At 41.9% G+C, this 22,651-nt stretch overlaps 1 protein-coding gene across 9 annotated transcripts in view; it reads right to left on the bottom strand.

Annotated features, from left to right (window-relative positions):
• The window catches only part of SLC25A26 (solute carrier family 25 member 26), an 87,254-nt gene extending 69,308 nt beyond the window's left edge, over positions 1-17,946 (bottom strand). For 8 of the 9 annotated variants that reach the window (XR_012837057.1, XM_075762383.1, XM_075762387.1 and 5 more), the window contains exons 1-3: positions 17,761-17,944; positions 15,735-15,891; positions 14,041-14,150 (exon numbers count right to left, since the gene is read on the bottom strand). Coding sequence is in view for 8 of the 9 variants with exons in the window: in XM_075762383.1 (XP_075618498.1) it covers positions 14,041-14,150; positions 15,735-15,891; positions 17,761-17,793 (300 nt within the window). In the remaining variant the exon portion in view is untranslated. Of the gene's footprint in view, positions 1-14,040; positions 14,151-15,734; positions 15,892-17,760 lie in introns of all 9 variants that reach the window. The other variant, XM_075762381.1, reaches the window with a different exon arrangement.
• Positions 17,947-22,651: the final 4,705 nt, after the last annotated feature.

The following is a 22,651-nucleotide window of genomic DNA, read 5'->3' as shown; positions in this document are numbered from 1 at the left end:
AAAGAACGCAACGCACATCTCCATGGTTTGCTTTCTTAGCTAAATGTGTTCAAGCAGCACCAAGAGAATTCATACCTAAACTTTCAGACATCTGAAAGCTATAAGCAAATTGCACGAGCAAGGGTAAAAGATGTAATTGTGTGGCTGCTTCACAATAACTGTCCGCATACATGCTTTTACCTGCATCAACTACTAGATAAATAGAGATGGAAGACAGACAATAACGTGACCTCTCATGGTGGGAGCCCATTCACCTCCCTAATCACCAAGATCCCAAGAAGAAATTGTTTTTTAATCTCTTGGTTGTTCACGTAGATGTAGGCTGTTGCTTGCCATGGAAAAGCATGATACTGCCAAACCTAGGCCACCCCTGGTGCATCCTGTAGTTTTGAAGATGACCTTGTGATAAATTAGCTGTCAAACATCTGCACAGCCAACCATGAAGAGGGTACAAGGGTGGGCCCTCAGCTACCTCAGCCGACATTAAGGCATCAGACAACAGCACCCTGTTGACAGAGACCACGCTCATTTTTCCAAGCAAGCTCTAGAGCCAGGAGTTATTCCCATCTTTTGATGGGAGCATAAGACAGAATCAAGATTCTACAGACCAAGTTCAGGGGAAAAAAATGGGTGCTGCCCTATAGGCTCCTTTCTTATTTACCAGGTCAGGTAATACAATTCTCCAGTTTTCAGACTCTCCCCCATGTCAATGCACGTGTATACATACCACAAGGGCAGGAAGATGATAACATTGAAATAGAAGGCTCAAGGATTTTTAGATTTAAGCTTTATCAAAACTCAATTTTACATCTACAATCAAAGCTGCTGTTAGTTTACAAAGCAGGTATGCAGAATTTACAATATTAGCATTTACTATCTTTCTAGCCTTTTAATACTATAACCACTTCTGAACAAGAGAGTACTGAATTTCAAAATCCTTGTCTTAAATCATTACCAGGTCGAAGGTTAACTCCAGTATTTAGATGCAAACCTAAATACATTTTTAATCTAGTGACTTGCATTAGCCAAAAGCTAAAAATAGGATTATTTTGTTAACATTTATGTATGTATGGCTAAGACAGTATATCTTCCAATTAAATAAAGGTAGTTTTTCTTCCCCTCTGTCAGTTCAGAGATAAGGGTTTTCACTTTTGGATACTCCTTGCATGCATCTATGCTGCCATCTCCTGGTCGGATTCATGTTGGAACCAGACTTTCCTGGTCTGATCGATGTCTCAACTGATCATCAAGAATGACCAGTGCAATTACAGTCTCAAAAGTGCCTTGTGGTCAACAAAACCTCGTTATATACACAGATCTAAACAGTTTGTTTCAGTATATCTGAAACCTGTTTCTATGTGGCTGTGGCTAACAGAAAATAAGATCTGCTGCAAATAGCACCAGGAACCTGCACAAAGCCTTTTGCACAGGCTCACCTAAGTTTATTGGAAACATGTTAGTTTAAAGCACTAACTCTTGCATACGGGCAAATTCCACTTAAAGCAGGAGCAGCTGATCAGAATTAGACAATACTCATCTAATTCATCAGCACAAGGCTACCACACATTTTCCTCTAGACAGTAACACAAGACACATAATAAAAGAGAACACAGAGGAGATAGCCCTGTTTATAAGGGGTTCGGTACAAGTAGGTCATACAGGCCTTGATAATTCAATAGCCAGGGAAGTGTGAAAGCCCCAAGATATACATGGCTCACTGCTCTTTCAGTGAAACCAGCAGCAAACAGCCTACTGTGAAAACGTCTGAAGCAAACTCCCACCCAAAAGGAGACTTTTAGTATTTTTATTTTAATGATTTTGTTGTTAACATGACAAAGAATCTGAAGTAGATGGGTGGACTACAAAGACACCGTTGCATTGCCATTGCAAATTCTGGAGTAAACACTTCTCTGCAAACCACTATCACACCACTTCTAGTTCACTAGCAGGTCCTTGCTCCTCTATCCAGTATGTTCTGCTCTTCAGGCAAAGCCAAATATAAGACAATGACAACATCTTTAGAAAAGAGCACAATTCTTCCTGGTCTTCAGAGCTCTATTATTATTCAAATATTAACATATTCCATTTAGATTAACAGCCTTTTGCTTCCATCCTTTATGCTCCAGGCTAACCATTTTCTACATGACTAGTTTTGTAGGATTTAACAGAGAATCAAAGATAACATGCATTTGTTTTTAGGCACCTATACTACAGTTTGACCACTAACCCTGCAGGCATGATCTGTGCATGAGATGTATGCAGAAACATTTGAAAGAGGACAGAGCAGGTGCTAGAGTTGCTATTAAGGGCTTATGCTGGGTATTTACATTAGGTGGATGCATGGCAGGTTTTTCTCAGAAGTGGGGACACAGCTGGTACAAGACTATTAGCAGCTTTGTAGCTCTAAGGAGAGCAGCTTGAGAAAGCATTTCCTTATGCAGCCTGGCATGCACCTTGTGCAGCTGATCACCTGACTCACTCCTAAAAGCTCCCACAACCATACTTCTTATCTTTAGTAAGAGACAGGTATTACCCATGCTCTTAAGATAGGCTACTGAAGGGCAAAGACTAAGAGCCCATTCTGTTAAGATGCTGGCACCTGATGTGGTCCTGCCTAACTAGCTGATCTATTCTCTGCACTAACCCGGGCTTGGGTGAGGATCAAGACCAAGTTTTTTCCACTTAGTAATTAGCCAGCCATTCTGCTACAAAACAGGAGTAGTCTGAGGACAGAGAACTGTTCTGGAATACATTTGTGGCTGGCGATTTAAGAACCTGCACTCAATAACTCTGAGCAAATCTCTCGCTTTCAGAGCTAAACCTACTTTGAAAATTGGGTACAGAAACATGTAGCAAGCTCCAGAAAACTTTTCTGTGTGGTAGCTTTAAACCCTTTAGAACACTTTCTAAAGGATTTTAATTTTAAATTTCCCATGCAGGAGGTTAGTTTTAATGACTGAGTATGCTAGGAAGCTTTAATTGATGTTCACCATATAAATATAATTTAATACTTAACACAGAACTAAAGGAACATACCTGGGGAGAGTTACTCTTAAATGTCATTTGTGTAAGTTTATTCTTAATCAAATAAGAATCTAATTTATGACACAACTTCATATAAGAGAGAAGAGACTTTAAACTAAACCTCACAATACCTATGCAAGATGATCACTAACCTATTCAGGAGAAAAAGCTGCTGCACAAAAGTGACAAGGAGGCTATGACTTATCAAAGGACATATGTTTAGGCTGCAGTCAATCTGGTAACAAAATCCTAATCTATCACCCCATTCTTGAAGGTCAGAAGGATTGCCGGCTACAACATAATGTAGAAAGAGCAAGAAAAATGGAGCACTTCTAAAACCCCATTCAAAGAGAAGAAGCAATAAAGATATTTCTGGTGTATTGGGGTGTTTGGGTTTGTTGGGGGTTTGTTTGGTTTTTTTAAAGTACACTCTGCATTAACTCTGGCCACATTCCTGCAGAGAAAAGCTACCTTACAGCTCAGGTTTGTTTTGTTGTTGGTTTTTGTTTGGTTGGTTTTCTTTTTTTTTAATCTGTATATAAACAATGTTGCTTCCCAAAATAGGTAATAAACATGACACTGTCTGAGCATCTCAATTTCTATGTCAGATGCTCCCTTCTAAGTAAGAAGTTACTATTTTGAATCTGAAACATGAAAAATGTCCTTTTCCATTCCTCTGATAACTGAATGATTAAAATATGTGAGTCTAAAATTAGGAGATCTTAAATTGTGCTGTTTTTCTTTGGATCCTGAAAAAGGCTCTCAACAAAACTTGAATTCAGCTTTCCATGCTTCTCCAAACTCTGTAAGTTTATGTTTGGTTCTTTAGACCTCACTGGGATTCCCCTCTCCAACAGAAAAGGGGGGAAAAAAAAGTCTCTGAAACTTTTCAATGCAGTATTATGAAATTAGCGAAGTATTTAATCCTCCAAATAATTGTTTCTAAACCCTGGTCACAACTCATGGATTGGGAATGTTAGATAGCAGGGGAGATGGGTAACATGAAATGTATCTGTAACAGAAGATGAACTGCCCCACCGTTTCCACCACCAGGAAAATTAACAGAAAAGCAGAGAAAAATGAAATATGTCATTTGATTGCATATTTTCTTTGAACAGATGAGCTGCTGCAATCATAGACCCATAACAGTTCAAAACGCCACTAAACCTTCATCTAAATAATTTCTGACCTTTTGACCAAGATAGAACAAAAATATAATTTTCTATAGTCTGTAATTTGCTATGGGTCACAACTCAAATTGTGAACAAGCCCTTCCATATGTGTTTGTCAGCAGGCTGTGCTACCTCCTAAATAAAGCACAACTGAAGTAGAGAATCGAAGTGTTAACACCTATTTTAATGAGGAAATTGTATCCAGGGATGACAGAAACTGCCCTAGATGTGTACTGTCCACTATCAGTTTCTGCTTTAAGTGCTAGCCCCAGAGAAAGTGTTCATCTTCAAAATAAAACCTCAGAATATGCTAATCTTATTTTTCCCTCCCACACTCAAGCACAGCACCAATGGGCCCTTCCAACATAGTTAAATTCAGTCCTGTGCAAAGCTGCTGGGATCATGAACAGGTGACTCCACTCCTAATTTAAACCCCATGGAGAGAACAAGTTTTGACTAATGGGCTCTGGATAGGAAAGTTTAGACAATGCCAAACTCTTTGTCCCATCTCTGACTGACACAATAGGGCCTTCATTAATTTAACTGCAGCTCCCCTATTTGCTGGCAGGAAACATTTCTTCAAAGAGCAGTCTCACCCAGCAAGATCCCTCAGATCTCAGCACTTCCCAGAACTTAAAAACTTACTGTTTCAGAGATGAGACCATTCACAGGGACTGAATATCACAGGCATTTGGACAACCAGAGCTTCTGCACAAATATTTTCAACTTCCTCCAAGTTTCCACCTTAGATGACTCTACCTGGAATCTGCAGATCTGTTTTGCAGAGTGTTATTTCACCCTGTCATTGTCAAAACCAAGTCAGCTCCTTATTATTGCTTTCCAGAGCTCCCCTCTTCCCGCTCACTGGCGCCACTACACACTTCTCCCTTCACAATGGCCACCTTGGCTGAGCCTTTTCACCCCAGCTCCCTGAAGTCCTCAGCTGGCTCCTTGTACATCACTTCAGTAGCCCTCTCAACAGCTCTCAGATTTCCATCCCCAGGGGTGACTCTTGCCAAGCTACATGCTCAACAACTCTTGCTGCGGGCTCCCTGCCTACCTCTCCATCAGCCATGTCAAATACATCTTGGAAAACTTTTGTTCTCAAACAATGGAAATTTGTGCTGAGGTCTCTTCACAGCAAGGACAGACTATTACCCCAGTTATATCAATTAACAGGCAAAGAACCGGGAAAGTCTGTGAAGCTGACAAAGCTTACACTAAACACTTCTTTACAGAAGTACTTCTTTCCCTGCAGATGTTTTGAAAGTTTGTGTGCTTTGCATAACTAAATAGGTCTTTCAAAGTTTAATCAATGTAGAGTTTTGTTTCCTTTTAAAAACCAAGTCTAAAACTTACCAAACGTGGCCTGCTGTTACACACATCTCTTGTATTCCAGCACAGACTAAGGGTTCCACATATTTTCAAGTTCCTCAGTACAGTCACAATCAGCTGGTTTAAATTTAAGGGGCAAAAATGAGATAGCTGAAAAGCTTTAAAAAAAAAAATCCTGGCTGATGCTTGAATCATAAACTACTGCCACTTTTAAACACAGAAAGCCTTAAAGCCAAAGAAGAGTAGACCCTTAATTCAACCTACAGAATTGTCTGCATGATCCTATCTACCCCAGCAACTCTGCCACCACTGAGAGTCTGTTAAACTTATTTTAAACTGCTTAAGAAACTAATCACATCCACCAGCCAAACCGTTCTTTCAGCAAAAGTAACATGGTGCATCCCATCCAGCATAAAACTGTTTCCAAGGAGCCAAGTGGGGTCAGGCTGTGTTACAGGAGGACAAATGTTAATGAGATTCCAGGCAAGAGAACACAGGCAATATTTTCTGAAAACACATTAAGTCTCCTGTTGAAAGATGACTGGTATTTTACAATTTGCTCAGTCTCTTGGGTTACATTGGCCCAGAACACGGACATTTCAACTGCATTGTATTTTATCAAGTATTTTCCTTTAATTGATCCCTTGCTCTTTCTTACAGCCTTTTCACTTAAAGAATTACGGGCTTGTCCACATATGGAGCTATTCAGAAATAGTTATTCCTGACAAGCCCTTTACAGAACCTTACTTTGGAATAAGCTTAAACTCTCTCACATTTCCAAAGCTGACTCTAGCGGAATATGTTGCAAGCCAGGAAATCCATCAGGAAATACTTTTAAATTATTTATTTCTCACTTATACTCTTTAACCCAAATTAGCTTTCTTCTATAGACACATTGAGCTACGAGTATTTCTAAATCAGCTGAATATCAGCCCTAGGATTGAAAGAGATGACAACCATCAAGCTTCTACTCAACACTGCAAAATAGCATGTCCTCCAAGGCCCGAACTGAGTAGCTAACACAAAGCAATCTAGGAAGGTCAGCTGATGAAGTTGCAATACATGGGGTTAACATGGAGCACACAAGAGAAGATAGCGTGGGTGGTTGGTTAGGTGTTTGACAGTTCTTAATTTACTGTTTCAGGCTTTAATTGTATGATGAATTTCTTGGCAGCATTTGTGGATTCATTTCTCCATTCATCTTTATTTACAAGCAATTTCCAGCTGCAGCCCTAGTTTGAGTATCCATCCACTAACTATGCTCCTTCTCCACTAGCTCTTAATGGCAGCAGTCTCACCTTCACAATCATCTTCCAATCACTGCTCGGCTGTGCTTCTGCATAAGGATTTGGCAAAAATCCTGCAGTACCTGTATGGCAGACCTGACCTCACCTAGATTAATTTATGATTATTTCAAAATTCATCATGAATCCAAAAGACCACCTACATTGTTGCGCTCCCCACCATTGCTCATCTTGCACGTTCCCCCTCTGAATGCCTGTATGCATCCAGGTACGCACAGCACAAGAGATAGTCACACACAAAGTGACAGGCACTGATCAAAGAAAATAGCAAAAAAAAAAAAGAGCTTAAATACTGCAGAAGAGGTCCCATCAAACTTTGACTGCTGTCAGACTTTGAATACTACTTTGAGTACTATGGTCTGTCAGCCCATACTACACTGGTTGAGAGGAGATAGGATGCAAAGCAGAAAATAAGGCTTTTTGTTTTTAAAAAAAGTTTTGTCCATTTCTTAGTTGGGTTCTTAGAAAAGGGATAGTTAAAAATTCAAAGCCATTAGCCCAAAGTCTAGACACAAATAAGTGCTAAATCACCTCTTTGTTGCAGCTGACAACTGTTGATTTAGAAGCAACTCTCCCTAGAGCATCCAGCTTGCCTGTTGAACTGAAAAGTCACATCTTCCAAGATGTAAGTTTTGGAATTTCAGATCTTAACTCCACGTCTGATGTGAGTGGCTGTTTCATCTCTGTTAGATTGGACTCCTGCAAGCTGATCTTCTAGGGCTTACAATGCTGCAAAGCCTTGAGCAATTATCCTGCTGGAGATTATTTCATGACATTACTCTGTTGATTTGTCTGACTCATGCTTCTGCCTTTTCCTCAGAATGGGCATTAATAGCAACTTTCTTTCCTGACCTAGCCAGTTACTCTCATGGCGTTCATACCAATACACTTTTGCAGATTCCTGTTCTTCTATTAAACTGAAACAGGTTACCTGTTTCAACAGATACGACCAGGGCAGAGGGAAGGGGCTCACTTGTGGACAGAGAATATCCAAAATGTCTTTTTTCCCCTAGACAAAAAAATCCCTATCCTAAAATAATATAAAACATGTACCTTCCTTCTTTATTTGAAGTAAAAGCACACTCAAAATGTCATTCTACAGATTTGTAAACTGTAAGCTTGCTTGCATTTGGGCTTGCTTCGTCTAGAAACCAGTTAGGACTAGTAGAGAAAGCTAGCTGAATTCCCCAGAAAGATAAATCCTGCATTAAGAAGCTTTCCTATTTGACACATCCCAGCAGGAGATAAAAAAATTCCCAAGTTATTAATACTGAAGGTCAGATGCTAATCACAGATGAACCACACACTTTGCTCTTATCACGAAAGTATCTTAAGTGGCAACATACTGGAATACACAAGTGAGCTTGGAATTTCACCTTGAAACACCTGTACTCACCTTGCCCTGTGGAGCCAATTCAAATTCATTCAACATCCCTCCATTCTTAAATTTTGGAAAAAAAATAAAGTGTGAGGCCATGCCAAAATCCTTCTTGCTGAAGACAGCCAAGCCTATCGTCTTTGAAGGGAGCAGTCCCGACCTAAGCATTCAGAGCTTTCTGAGAACACAGCCTAGGTTTCCAGCTTTTCCTATGAGGTTGGTGCTCCACCAAAGCCTAGCAGGTAGCCCGAGTTTTAGCATTCTTGCAGTCAGATCAGAAACACCTTTTGGACCCATGAGCTTGTCCAGCATTTAGACAACTCAAGGGACCACAGTGCGGAGACACCAAAACAGAATGAAAACAAGCCAGATGAGGAACCTAAAGTATCACAGCTACATCAGCTTTAAAATTTAACAGGACAAATGAATGCAGGCACAGTGTCACTAATACGACTAGGCAGCTTTTAGGATCTGAGTTACACTCTGTCTGGTGCTACGGCATACTCTGTAGACACTCCACTTTATTGCAAGTAACCTAGGATCTGGCAGCCTTGGGAATCTGTGCACAGTGTCAACGCATCTCCAGCGCTGTAATCCTAAAGAACTCTGGGAACTTACACAAGGACAAAAGCAGCTCAATAACTTCAGTTGGTAATATACTCCCAGAGCATGGTCATTACTGCTAGCTGCCAAAAGAACAGGACATCTGCCTCCCAGCCTGGTCCTCAGTCCTCCCCCATGCTTTCTCTCACAAGTGAACCGAAAGTCAAGGTAGCTTGCTTTCCCTACAAAAAGTAGGAGGGGAAAAAAAGATACCACCACCAAAAACAGCCAATCAAAAATAAAAGGTCAGAAAGATAAGAGTGAACTTGATATTTACAAGCAACAGCCCAAAACTTTCACTAAATATCTTGCAAAGCTCAGATTGTAACCATAACAATATCTAAATATTAGATGGAAAAGGCTGTTGTCAGCTAGCTTCTCTAGAACACAGTCCAAATGACTTTATTCTCACCTCCACGGAAAAGCCAGGAGGATGTAAAGTTAACTGTGCTGAATCCAACCACTTTGGCACTCATGAAGGAAACCTCATCGGTCAAACTGGGACAATCTTAAACTTGTCGCATAAAACCATGTTTGCAGGAGGCTGGTGGGGGAGGCCCAGAAGGGGGCTTCTCTTTATCAAAGTTTTTGTAATTAATAGTATACTCTGTCATATTAAACTAACATAAATTCTGTACAAATCAATCTGGAGATGTACAGTTAACTCTGGATCTGCAAGATGCACCTGGTTACTATTTAAAATGGGCACTAGAAGGTTAAAAATACTGCTCCTTCTCAGAGTTATTTACACCGCCTTAGAATATTAAAAATAAGATTTTTGAACATCTGGTTTTCCTTTCCACTCCCTATGATATCATGTTTTCCAAGCACATTTGGCAGCTCACTGTAAAGATACAGGCAGACTAAACATACAGGGCAATGTAGAGTCAAGATGAAAAATTCCAAAACCCTGGATGCAGTAAGAGTGTTTCCTATCTCCAAGTTTGTTACACAAGTGGTATAATAAGGGTTTTTCCCCCACCTTGGTAACTCATGCATGTTTCAACCTTCTTCCTTGAAGAGATGAGATACCATGTATCTGCCTCTAGAGTTTTGGCTATGTTTTTGTAAGTAATCTTTGATGTATTATGGGATATTCAGAGTCCCTATACAGCAAGATTCAGTTATAGGAAAAAATAATTATGTTTAACAGGGTCAGATTTTGTATGTACTTTTCTTTATCTCACTCTGGGAGATGAGATTTGCCTTCTATATTCCTCCTGCCTAAAAGAAAAAAGAAAAAAATGCCACACTACAGCCCCTGCCTTTTTACCGCTTGATTTTGTACCTTCTAGCCTGCAACTGGGAAATTGGACCAAACCAGTTCCAGGGGACTGTGCTTCCCATGAATTTACACAGGCTGTAAACAATACAGAAGAGTGTCTGTTATAAAAACTAAGAGGTCTCATTTGACCAATTTCTCCCATGTATTTTAAGGTATCTTGATGCAACCTTTGCATTTTTTCTTCTTTACCTATTCTTTTTACTGGGTCACATTCAAAATACAGATTAGTCAGCATCAACATACCTTTACCCTTAGCACATACTCACATTTTATTGATACACAAGAAAGTAGTTGACTCATTTATGCCCACCAGTGAAGGAACAGCAAACCTAGAAATCCAATGTCAGTTTCTTGCTCTAAATCTTAATTTCTCCATTTTGTAAAAAGACAGTTTGGAAATGCAAAGAGATGCCTTGGGAATCCTAACATGACAAAGTCTTTGGCTTATTATTTCATATTTAAAAGCAATCTATATCACAGTAATTACTAAAGTGTACAAAGGAGGAAAAGTACGTATTAAAAAACTACTCACAAAATAATAGTCCCAGTGGTTATGCCCTGATTAAAACTTAATGACTAATCAATAAAACTATAATTATAACTTACACTCTGATGCAATTTAAAATGGTTTATATATTTTTATTGATCAGCTAAGACTTTATATAAAACAAATGTAAGAAGACCTTGCCTTGTGCTATTTTTATTACAGGTTTGTTGTAGCAAATCTCTAAATCCCTATCTCAATTATTTTACAGCTTAGTTCTCCCATCACACCAAGAGAAGAAAAGCTAGCAAAAAGCAGAATCTTATTAGCTGAAAAATGGGTGTTACAACAGCACTGTTTCCACACCACAAAGTCAGATTGCCATTTCAATGGCGATCACTATATATTTCTCTGGCCTTAGAGTAGCAAGAGCCAAGCACATGAGATGGCCCTGAGCAACTCATTCAACTATGCTGCATCTCTGTTTGTCAGCCTGAAAATGAAAGCAGTAAGTGCCTGAGCTGCAAGGGTCATGAGACTACAGATCAGCTTGGAAAAAAAACAGGCAACAGGTTCTGTAATAATGCAAGGAATCATCTGTAGCCAACTGTTCTTTGGTTGCTGCTGATTAAATTACCCCATTGTAGTTTTCTCACAGAATCCTCCCAGGCAGAGGAAGTATACTATAACTAACCCACTCACGAAAGGAGACTTTTTTCCCCAGTGGATTTTATTGCAGAGCACTGGCATCTCTTCATGAGCCCTATCATCATTTTGCTTGAGTGTGAAACAGCACTTGAGAAGCTTAAAACACCTCTTGGATCTGCTGTTCCATGAGATATCAGGCAAACAAGGTATTTAAGGGCTATGCATTGCCATAGTGGTGAAGAACCTCTTGTTGATTTCTAATGGCCTTTATAGAATTTCCATGGAACTAACTTAAGGCAAAACACAGAAGCACTGACAGGCTCTAATCAAAGTCAAAAAGAATCCACAGGAGACAGCAACACAAACATATCTCACCCAGCCCTAAATCTATCACCTATTTGCTCCTGCCTATAACCACTATCAGAGTGGTTAGTAGATGCTGCATTCACCTATCTTCATGCACTTGGTATGTTAAATTAAGTTCCCTGGCTAAGTCCCATTCAATCTAATCAGTATTGTTTCTACAGAGGAATAAAAATTACTTGGGAATCAAAGCTGAACCCACAGAGAGCAGGGAGAGCTGAACTGCTTCCCATGAGAAGTAGCTAGGCTACACTGCTATAGTAGCAAGGCACCTGGTGCTGAGCTAAAATGGCACAGATCCCTCTGCACTCCTGTAGCTTGAGACCAACCTACAAGTAAGCTAAGCCACCATGGGGAGTATAAATACACAGCTACCTGTATGGAGAGAAAGAAGGCAGTGCCACAAGAGATGAAAAAACCTCAGTAAATAAAAGCAGAATAATCAAAGCAGACCATACATTTTTCTGCACACACACACACCCCCAATCATGGGCTAAGTTTAAGTTGCAAAAGAGCCAGAAAAGTTGGTTTCATACAGCCCATTTCCCTCCCCAAAACTTGTGGGGACACAGCAATTCATACCCCATTTCATCACTGCAGTGCCAGGAAACACCCAGTGTGACAAACGCAGGAGAAACAAGGTGGACAGTGATGGCAGGAACAGCAGTGGACTGTTCACAGCCAAACACCCAGCCTCGAACACTGCCAAGGCACCGTGCCAGCTCTGCAGTTAAAAACAAGAGGAGTATCTGGGGAAAGAAGGATTTTGCTGAACCTGGAATATATTTGATTCAGCTATTCCAAAGCAACCTTGCTCTTTTTGTTTGCAAATAACCACGAAATTTTTTAAAAGCACGATATTCAAGCTTCTAGCATAAAGCCTGTGGATAAAGCATCTTCAGTATTTACCTATAGACAAGTTTGTGTCCGGATCAGACAGAAATGGTCATCATTTGATCACACCAAGAAGTGTTCTCTTTCAACACTTGCTACAGTCTATTTGCACAGCAAGTTCCTGTTACGGAGTGTCACATACAAGCTCTTGCCAAGACCTAAACTTTCAACTCTGTGGATCTACAGGTTGTCCAGTCATCCTGGCATTGCATCTTGGCAATGAAATTAACTTTATGATCTTAAACTGGAATATGAAGTCACTTTCGTATACAGCCTTGACATTTCCTTAGTACTGAAAACTTTTCCTTCTCAAAAAAAAAAATTTCTAAGGAGCAGAAAATATAAGCTGGGAAACAGCCTGGGTACACCAGATTGGAAAGTCACAAGGGCAAGAGCTATTTTGTTACTTAATGCTATTTCATTTGTAACTTACAATATAAAAAACAAACAACACCCACCCACACAATTAATTCCTGCAAAGTCCATACTGTTAACAAGGCATGGGCAACCTAGGCACCAAAACAAGAGACTTTGTGACCTTCCTTAATGATCATCTAAAGTGTTCAACAGAATTTGGTCCCAATTATTCTGGGTATTGTATGAACCTAGGCAGAGCAAGCCATTACGTGCAGCTCCAGAACTTGTTATAAACAGAGTAATGCATTTAAGGCATAATAAACACAGAAACTTTTCCAAAAAGCAGGAGGAAAGAGTTTTCAAAAAGTTTGTATATAGTGATGTTTTCATTATTCACATGTATCTTTATCCTGCAATAACCTGACCAATATACTACAGGGCTACAGCTATCAGAGAGGCCATGTAAAAACCTGTCACTAAAATATACAGGTGTCCATCCCAAGGGGAAAAGTTTCATTAGATTACCTATGACACTTTCCACTGAGACAGGCTTCATCAGGAAAGCACTACACATTGTTTGGCAAGTGACATTACACAGTCATCAGTTGCCCTATCCTATCACACCACTTTATACAGCCATGAGGAGTGTCTGTTTATAAATACAATAAAATATTTTGGTAAATGGTGTTGGCTGAATGTGAATGCATGGAGGGAAGCTGAGGGAGATAATTAGTTAATACTGGTTCTTACATGTCAACATACATGGGTTTCAGAGGATGACACCTACCTACTTTACACAGAACATCATGGTCCCATGGCTATTCTTAAAATAAAAATCCTTTCCATGACTACCCCACATGAAGCTGAAAGGCTGTAAGAGCCTTTCTTGAATGTTAACACTGACACACAACTTCTACAACATGAAGGTGTATCCATGTATTGGAACAAAGCACTCTTCCACTACCTCCTGACTTAGCAAGATTAGGCAATAGGTCCCCTGAGAATTGTTACTCACTCATTTATGCACTTTGAAACAATCCTTACAAGTGCCAACACTTCATTAAAAAAAGTAGGGTTTTTGTAAGAACTGTCACAAGTACAAAGATGGTCAACACTCAAGAGTAAGATGTGACACCAAACCAGGTGGTTTCCTCTCCTCCCACAGACATACAACATAGGAATTTCTTTCTTACCACTTCTCCAAGGGAGGCAGCCACCATGTGTGTTGCTGGAGTCAAGTAAGGTGTAGAGACATAGTGCAGCATGGATTTCACATTCTCATAGGTGATAAAAAATGCAGCAGCTAAAATACAAGAATACATGCAGTCATTTAACTGCTCCTCCATCACAGAACTAGCACAAAAACATTTAGAGGTGGATTTTGTTACCTATTATTCTGCAACTGTAGTTGAAGACAGGATATTTTTGCCCCAAAACAGTACAACAGTATCAACACAATCTGTTGGATATTTCCTTCAGAAGTTTATGCTCCTGGCTATCACTGGCAAACCTCCCATTAACATTGAAGTGTCAGGACTTAAGGCAATATTTAGTATTGAGATAAGGAAAGATGTGTTAGTCATGCACGTCTCGTAGGTTTTTTAAAAAAAACTACATCTTCTATATTCATAAATAGGAAGGGTAGAGAGGAGATCAACTGCTTGAATTGGATGGATGGGGTTTTTTTGCGGGGGGGGGGGGGGGGGGGGGGGGGGCGGGGGACGGGACACAGGACAACAGACAGAACAGGGAATGGACCAGCCACAAACAAAAGAAATCAGCTGATTAATTGAAAAGAAAGAAAAAAACAACCCAAAAGTCATCCAGGTACTTGATACAAGTCTGCTACTCTGTTGTGTAAAAGTGTTTCAGTAGAAGTTATTAATAGCTTCTTCCTAGCTACCATCAGTTTAATATTTTGCACCTTAGCTCCATAAAAAAATTCTTCTAAGCTTCTGAAGGACTCTTAATAGTTCTGTCCAGTGAACAAGAAACATACAAAACTAAACAGAGCATTGCAATATGAGCTGTGTTTATACACTGCAACAGTCAACTACAAAGGCACTTGCTCCTTCAGGGTTACTCCTTCTCCTAAAGATAATTTCAGTTCTCAGTGATACGTTGGAAAGATAAAGCCACAGTTCTGATTTTGAAGATGGAATGTCTGAAAAAAATGACATGTCTTGCAGGGGAACGGATTTTAATTGTAAAGAAGGGCTATGTGAATTGCCTTCTGTTAATCAAAAGATGCTTATCGCCTCAAAAGCAGATAACAGAGCAGACAAGATAAAGAACTGAATTTTTTTTATATCATCTTATGAAGGACATCAAATATCTGAAGGCGTCACTGGCTTTGTCAGTAAAGTTCTCCTAACATTTACTACTGACAGCACAGCTTGCTGCTTTTTTGTCTCTCCCCACAAAGACAAAATGGACAAAGACACCAGCAATTTTAGATGTCTTTTCTCTGCAGGGAGTACAAGCACTTATTTTTTTAAAGCTTCAGTTTCAAAAGTATTCCTGATGTTTTCTCATTCTAAGTGTTGTAGTTGTTTCCAGGGAGAAAAATCGGGCATAGCAGCCCCAAGGCAATTAGCTCAAAGACCTACACTGCTCAAGCACTCTGATTTTTCATTCATTTCCAATGCAGTGAAAGAGTGGGTCATGACAAAAGTGTCCAAGGCAAGCAAGACTCAAGCCCTTTGTGGCACCTGGAAATGCTTTAGGGTGCCCTTACAAGTAAGGACAGGCTGATAAGACATATCCAGGAATGCTTTCAAGGAGTAAGGGTTGCTTTTCCTGCAGGAGCAGGAGCCACGGACATGAATGTCCTATACTACATAAGTTCTCGCTTAAAGATGACAAAGCATAATCCAAAGAAAGTTACCATTTGGAAAGGATCCTATAGCAGTGGAAGGAACACCAGCATAGATGCCACGAAAGCCACCAGCCTTCCTAAATCCTTGGGGACTCTGCAGTCTGGTTTTTACAGTATCCAGGGGAAAAAGGATCAAGTCAACACAGATACCAGCAACTCCACCAGCCTTCAAGACAAAATCATTAGGTAAAGTGCATCAATATTCATAGGGGTGAAGCTGTGGTGCTTATATGAGTAACTGAGGCATGCCTAAACCAAAGCACTACTGACCGTATCCTTTCTGAGGTCAAATTATAAATCGATAGTCTTACACAGACCTCAACAGCTTCTATAGCTATTACAAGGAAGCTTCAACAAAAGAAAGGAGTAGATATAACAACTTTAAAACCATTTTAAGGTATTTTCCAAACAATCTTGATGTTTTGAATAGTACAAGCAAAGCCATGCAACACTGACCCCCTGAAATCAAGACAACAAATGCCACTTATTGAAATATCACAGCACAGAATGACCAACACCTGTAGGAAGTTGTGTGATAAGACCAGGGAAGGACAGAAGCAATTCTGCTTCCCCCATAAGCATGCCTAGAAAGCATATTCACATTTTCCTGGCAAGCTTCTTAATTTAAAGTGTTACTCCACAATTTCTTTTGTTGGTCAAAGCTTAAAGTAAAACTTCTTTATTTTCTTTTGCTGACAAAATTCTACAGGAAAAAAAATAATCATATTAAACAAAGATGTTTTCAAAGTAGTAAGGCAAAAAGGAAGGTTTAGTTGAAAGTAGTTTCTGCTAAAGCTCCATCTTTTTCCAGTGTCTCTGTTTCCAGATTATATCCAGAAAGATAAAAAATTGCCCAGAACATGGCTGATCTGTAGAAAAGAATTACTTGTCAAAAACAGAACAGCCTGAAATAAATAAAAAAGAAAAAATATATACTGTTATATAGAACACAAAACATAGGTCGAAGTCTACCTCATATAGAACACCACACAAGAAACAGCTGCAGAGATTTTTAACTCTGCCTGAAAACAAATCACGTGTCTTACTCTGATTTTTTTTCCCCAAGGCTAACAAGATTCAGACAGGTGTTCACTATCTACTACTAAAGTTTTAATCAATAAGTTAATTACTCTTTTAATCTATTTGATTATTTTGCATGCATTGATTTTTCTTCACTCTTTTTCACCAAAGTCCTTATCTGCTCAAAATAACATTGATCAGATTTAATCTAGTCATCTGTTGAAACATGAAAAGTTACTAATGGCTTCTTTAGTTTTCAAAGTTCTGTATCTTAAATGTCATTTAAATTCATGAAGCAGCTAACAGAGCACCTGCCAGGGGGCAACAATACCTCCGTGCTTACACCATCTGCAGAAAAACAGTAATGATTTTTAGATGATGACAACTAAAATGCACCTTCTCCCCCATCTTTCAGTCACAGCAGCATTATCAGAAGTCAAACAGCTGAAAAACCATTACCAGGAGCTGGTCATACCTGTTAAACTTAATTCCAGCAAAACGATTAAATAAAACCACAGGGCCTGACTCAAATGCAGTTGCCCATGCCCTTGCTGCTGGCAGCAGAGTGCCCCTGGAGTACTGGGGGCCGGGAGCTGAACCCTCCCAGCAGGCCCAGGCCCACCGCTCTCCTCACGCTAGCCCAGGGCACCACGAACATGCTTTTCCACACCAAACCCAGAGCGAGCGCTGGATATTTCCCAGATGGTCCCTGGCTACGGGGACCGGCGGCTTTACGCACTTGCATGCGACATACTGGGAGCAGACGTTGAAACGTAGCTTTTAGAGCGGGAAATGCAGTGCAAAGCACACGCTTCACAGCTCGCACACCCAGCAGCACCGCCGGGCTGCCGTCAGGGTCACGGCTTCCCCGGGGCAGCTGTTGCAGCCAAGAGAAGACGAACCAAGGCGCACTCCCACCGCCCCTCAGCGCGGCGCTGGCCTCAGGCCTGCGGGGCCGACAGCCCAGGCCGCCGCGTCGCCTTGGCAACGGGCAGGCCCGGGCCCGCGCACTCACCGCCAAGGCCGCCCAGGACTCTCTCGGCTCCATGCAGGAGTGCGGAAGCAGGGTAGCGACACGGCGCGGCACAGACCGGCTCTCCCCACCGCTGGACGGGACTAGACCGCCCGCTCTAGCGGTGCCCCCGGCATGCTCACGGGCGCAGCCATGTTGCTGCCCCTGACCCGCGGTCAGGCGGGAGTGTATCTCACTGCGCCTGTGCAAAGGTACTGCGCATGCGCACGGCGGGCAACGCCGTCAGGCTGTGGGTCTAGAGCTGAAGCGTTAGCGCTGTAAGGGCGAAAACGCGCATCGGTTATCGCTAAGCGTTAATTAGTTGTTACTTAATGGTGATTTGTTGTGCGCTAGCAGCCGTGCCGCGCCAGAAAAGGGGGGGAAGAGGCGCTTCCTGCTGCCCTTGAGGCACAGCTGGGCCTGGGTGGCCACCGTGGTTCCTCCCACCTGTGGCTGCTGCAGAATGCACACCTGTGTCCCCTGGGAAAAAAGGCATTTTGAGGGAAAAACATATCTGAAGTCGCTTGAGGTTTTTCCTCTATTCGTGTCTGCAGTGTCTTGCTGACGTGGTCCTGCACAGACTTTCTATGGGCTGTTCCTGGGATCAGCAGATCGGAGCAATGCGCAGGGAAAGGAATAAAGCCTCCTGGCCAGGGGCACCTCTCCTGTCTTCTCCTGTCAGTTCCCAGAAAGCGTGTTCACGTTCCTGGAAAGTGCCCTTTTTCACTCCAATGCCATTTGAAATGCTTTTGTACTTCATATTTGTGTCTCTTGAGTGTCGTGTCCCCCCCGTTCCCCCCCCACCCCCACCCTCTCCACAAAGGGCTTTCAAATCCACAGTGGTTTCGAAAGTTGCAAAGAGAATTTTGGCCCAGAGTCCCCACATTATCCTCACCCAGCAGGAAGCCACACTTGAAATTACAGGAAATACGATTCTAGGGGAGGGATAAGGGGTAAATGTTGGAGAGCAGTATAGTACATACAGAGCTGGAAAACCGGCAGGCTTCAATTCAAGATTTCCTTGGCTGTGAGCATATCACTTGGGATGCCTCTTGGATGTAGCAGCTGAGGGTGTGATGATCCCTCACGTTCTCAGCATCAGTAACCGCTTTCAGGCAGCTCAGCTTCTCTTACCAAACTGTGAAGGATGTTTGCAGGTGGGAAGCACTGTGTTGTCCTGTCCTGTAATGGCTGCCCTCAGCAGTGCAGTGACTGACTGATATCAGAGTGGATCCAGCAAATTTATTACAGCTCTCCTGCAACGCTGCGATTTTTTTCTGAGCCACCTCAGTCCCCAGAGACAGGCAATGTTAGAGTAGCCTTCGTTTAATTTAGTCTTTGTTTTTATTTCAGTGAAAAGCTCAAAGCTCTACAGGCAAAAGTAGAAAGAACATGAATGTGTTATATTTCTCAGCCTACTTTGATTTTTAAGGGAGCTCCTTGGTTTTCTGGTCCTGCCTTACCCTTTTTATGATCATCTGATGGGCTATCAATACTTTATTTTTAATTTAGGCTTTGTTGTGTTTATCAAGGATCACATCTTGGTTTCATAGTAGGACATGATCAAACAAGTGGACTTTGACATTACTAGCCCTCCTGTCTCCAGCATGGCGCTCTGACCACCATTCTGCCAAAGCCTGTGTGTGAAGCCTAAGGCAGGCCAGTTTGCTGTCCTAGGAATTAATTCCTGAAAACTTTGGTTCCGATTCCTGGAAGAAGCAGGAGCCACAGTTACATATTTCAGCTGTAATATAGCAAAGACTGGACTATGAGCAGTTATTATAGTAATATCCAGCAGAGCACCTGGCTTTCTGAAAGAACCCAGCCATTTAGACAGAAATAAAGATCATCTGAAATCTACCATTTCCAACTGGTGTTCTGGTAAGTGGCTAAATAAACACAAAAGCTGAAAGATCCTCATTTTCCAAGTCCACGTCTGTCGTTAAATTAGGTATTTGGTGCGATATTGAGGGAAAAATCAGACATCTGCAGTAAATGAAGCATGCTTTTAGAGTTACTACTATCCCCATACAACCCACTGATGGCAGCACTTAAAATGAGACCTTATTCCCCACGTGTGCCCAGGAGGTCTCTTGATGTAAAGGTTCTTGGGGTCGTAGCAAGCATTTTTCACATTGTTCAGTGCAAAGCTTTCAGATACACTCAGTGGCAGTGACCCCTTTATTTATCACCTTCTGTCAGAAGAAATGCTGCTGCATCAGAGAGGTCACAACCTCCTATTCTTCTAAGCCACTGTCCTGTCTTAAATGAACAAGTTCAGCTTAATGCCGCAGGCCAAACATTCATCTTTGCGCTAAGTCCTTCAGTGGACTCCCCCTGCGCTTGCGGAATAAGTTGAGTGAAGAAAGAGATCCGTTTTCTTGCATCCTTTCTTTGTGAGAAAATGTCGTGGGTGCTGCCCAGCATCTCTGCTGCAAGCAAAGAAGATGGGTTGAGCAGAAGAACCTAGTAGGGGCAAAGGAAGTGCCTGACTGCACCTGAGCGATGTATGTTCGTGGTCCCATACCTTTGCTCAACCTTGTTTTCAGCTTATTCACGGTCCTGGACCTTCTCCCAAGCCTGCTTTCAGCTGTGGCTGAAGCTCAGAGGCTGGAGGGTGAGCTGGGGATGCTGAGGAACAGCCACGTGGTGCTTTTCCCCAGCACTGTGAGTACAATACCCTGCAGCAGAGGAGAGGGTAGAAGTTGTGTCTGTGCCACGGCCACTCCTGACTCTGCCAGCACCAGAGCAGCTTGGTGGTGCCAGGTTTTTACTCAGCCCCTCCTTTCATCTCCTTTTTCATTCCCTGTGCCTCTCTTTCTCTGCCCTTCCCTACCCATGGCTGCAGGCTGGTAAGAGTGCCTTTTAAAATGACCATTACACTTACAGCACCTCACCTGCTTCCCTCAGCCTTTGCAGCACATAAAAGTCTGGGCGAGAGATGAAAAGCCTTTTAACTATAGTATGATAAAGACCATATTGCATCTGTGGATGCGCTGAGTGGGATATGAGCTGCCAACAACGTAGCAATCCTTTCACTTATACTCTGCAAAAAAGGGAGATCATAGGGAACAAATATCAGCTGCTGATGGGTCCTCTTTGTCAGGGCTACTTAAGCACCATTTTGAATCGATTTCACATTATTAATCCTAGCACTAGTACAATAATGAACATGTACAAAAATGCCTGTATGTGTATGCATGTCTATATGCTTGTGCGCATGTATTTCCCTCCCCATTCTCTAGCTCCTATCGGACATCTGACACCAGCAGCAGAAGATATATTGATCTGGTCATAACATATTAAGGCTGCTGAAGAGCAGATGTTAAAAACAGACTTCTTGGCATATATCAGCCCCTGGCGGTATCGGTCGCACACATGTTCCAGTTTATTTATGAAAGCAATTGCTCTCCTCATTCTGTTTATTATCTTTCTCCTGGGCAATTCTGGTGCATCGGAGCCAACCCCTTCCAGTCAGTCAGCCCTTCTTGGATTGTGATTTTTGCTTCAGCTCGGGCAACACCCTGCAACTCTTCCTTCCTGAGAAACTGGGCCCGTCCCACTGTTGTGAAAAGCAGACGGAAATTTATCAGCTGCAAAAATTTATCCTGGCATAAATATAGTGAAAATAAAGACTCAAGGTTCCCTGTAATTTGATACTGAGCAGGTACATAATTGATCCAGGGAGGCCATCTGAGGGGGAATTTCAATGGTATGGCCACATACAGCACCCAAGAGGCTTTAACGCACCATGGGAGCACAGTGTGGCAGAGGGGACCTGTTAATTCAGAAATTAGGAACAAAACATAAACCTTTGGCCATCAAAACCTTGTTTGTCCCATTTTATTACAAACAGCTGCAGAACTGTGAAATTAGTGCGGAGCATTTCCTGGGGCCATGTGAGCATGTAGGAGGGTGGTGTGGCTCCATGCACTGGAAGGACACGACACTGGTCCTTCGCTAGGAGATGGCATTGTTACCAGCCTCCTCAAACACCAGACACATGCACACACTAAGGCGAGGGCTCCTGCCATACTCCCGCAGAAGTGCAGGCTTATATTCTGCAGTTTATTTCTGCCAGGGACAAGGCAGCAATGCTCTTGGCCACAGCTTCAGCGTAGTAAATCTGAGAGGCCCCCTGACACCGAGTGGCCAGGGGCTCTTGCGCAAGGGAGCAGAGTCCCATGCCCAGTACGTACCCCCAGGACTGGTACTGGACTCCAGCTGCTGCCCCGTTGCCTGCTGCCCCATAGCCCCTCTGCATGCTCAGTAGCTGTGTTGCAGACCTCTACCCACTTCCTTGGCGGTTGCATGTGCTTCTGGACCTGCCTCCTTCAGAAAAATGAATTAAATATTATCCTAACATCTAGCCAGCAGCGGACAGCTGGACCTGGATGGGCAGCAGTTTTTCCAGCTTCTTCTCATTTTGTCAATCTCACTTTTGTTGCCTTAACCCTCCTGAAAACTACAGGGAATGCTGGTTTAATGTGAGGTTTAGATTATTTTTTGCCACTCAGACACTACAAGCTCCCCCTCACACTTACAGTAGCATTCCCTGTTCTTAAGAAATCTAGCAGTTTTTAGAAGTTTTGCTGAAATACTAATTGCAGTAAATTTTTTATGGAAACAGATGGGGGAACCAGACAGCCAGAAATTTAATAACTCCTTTGAGTACTTAGCAGCAGAAACACTAGTCCCCAAATTCATTAAGGAAAAAAGTGATTAATGAAGATGTAGATTTTGCATAATGATAGAAAGCCTTAAACTGTAAAACTTTCTGATGATCCTCATTTATTCTGCCTTATTGACTGCCTGGACAATTGAAGATGAACGGTCTGGCAAAGACAAAACTGTGCATTTTAACTCCTGAGTAAAGTAAGTGAAATAACGATCC

Source organism: Balearica regulorum, chromosome 10 (assembly GCF_011004875.1).
Source record: "Balearica regulorum gibbericeps isolate bBalReg1 chromosome 10, bBalReg1.pri, whole genome shotgun sequence".
NCBI classification, from domain to species: domain Eukaryota; kingdom Metazoa; phylum Chordata; class Aves; order Gruiformes; family Gruidae; genus Balearica; species Balearica regulorum.
This window is presented reverse-complemented; position numbering and strand designations above follow the sequence as displayed.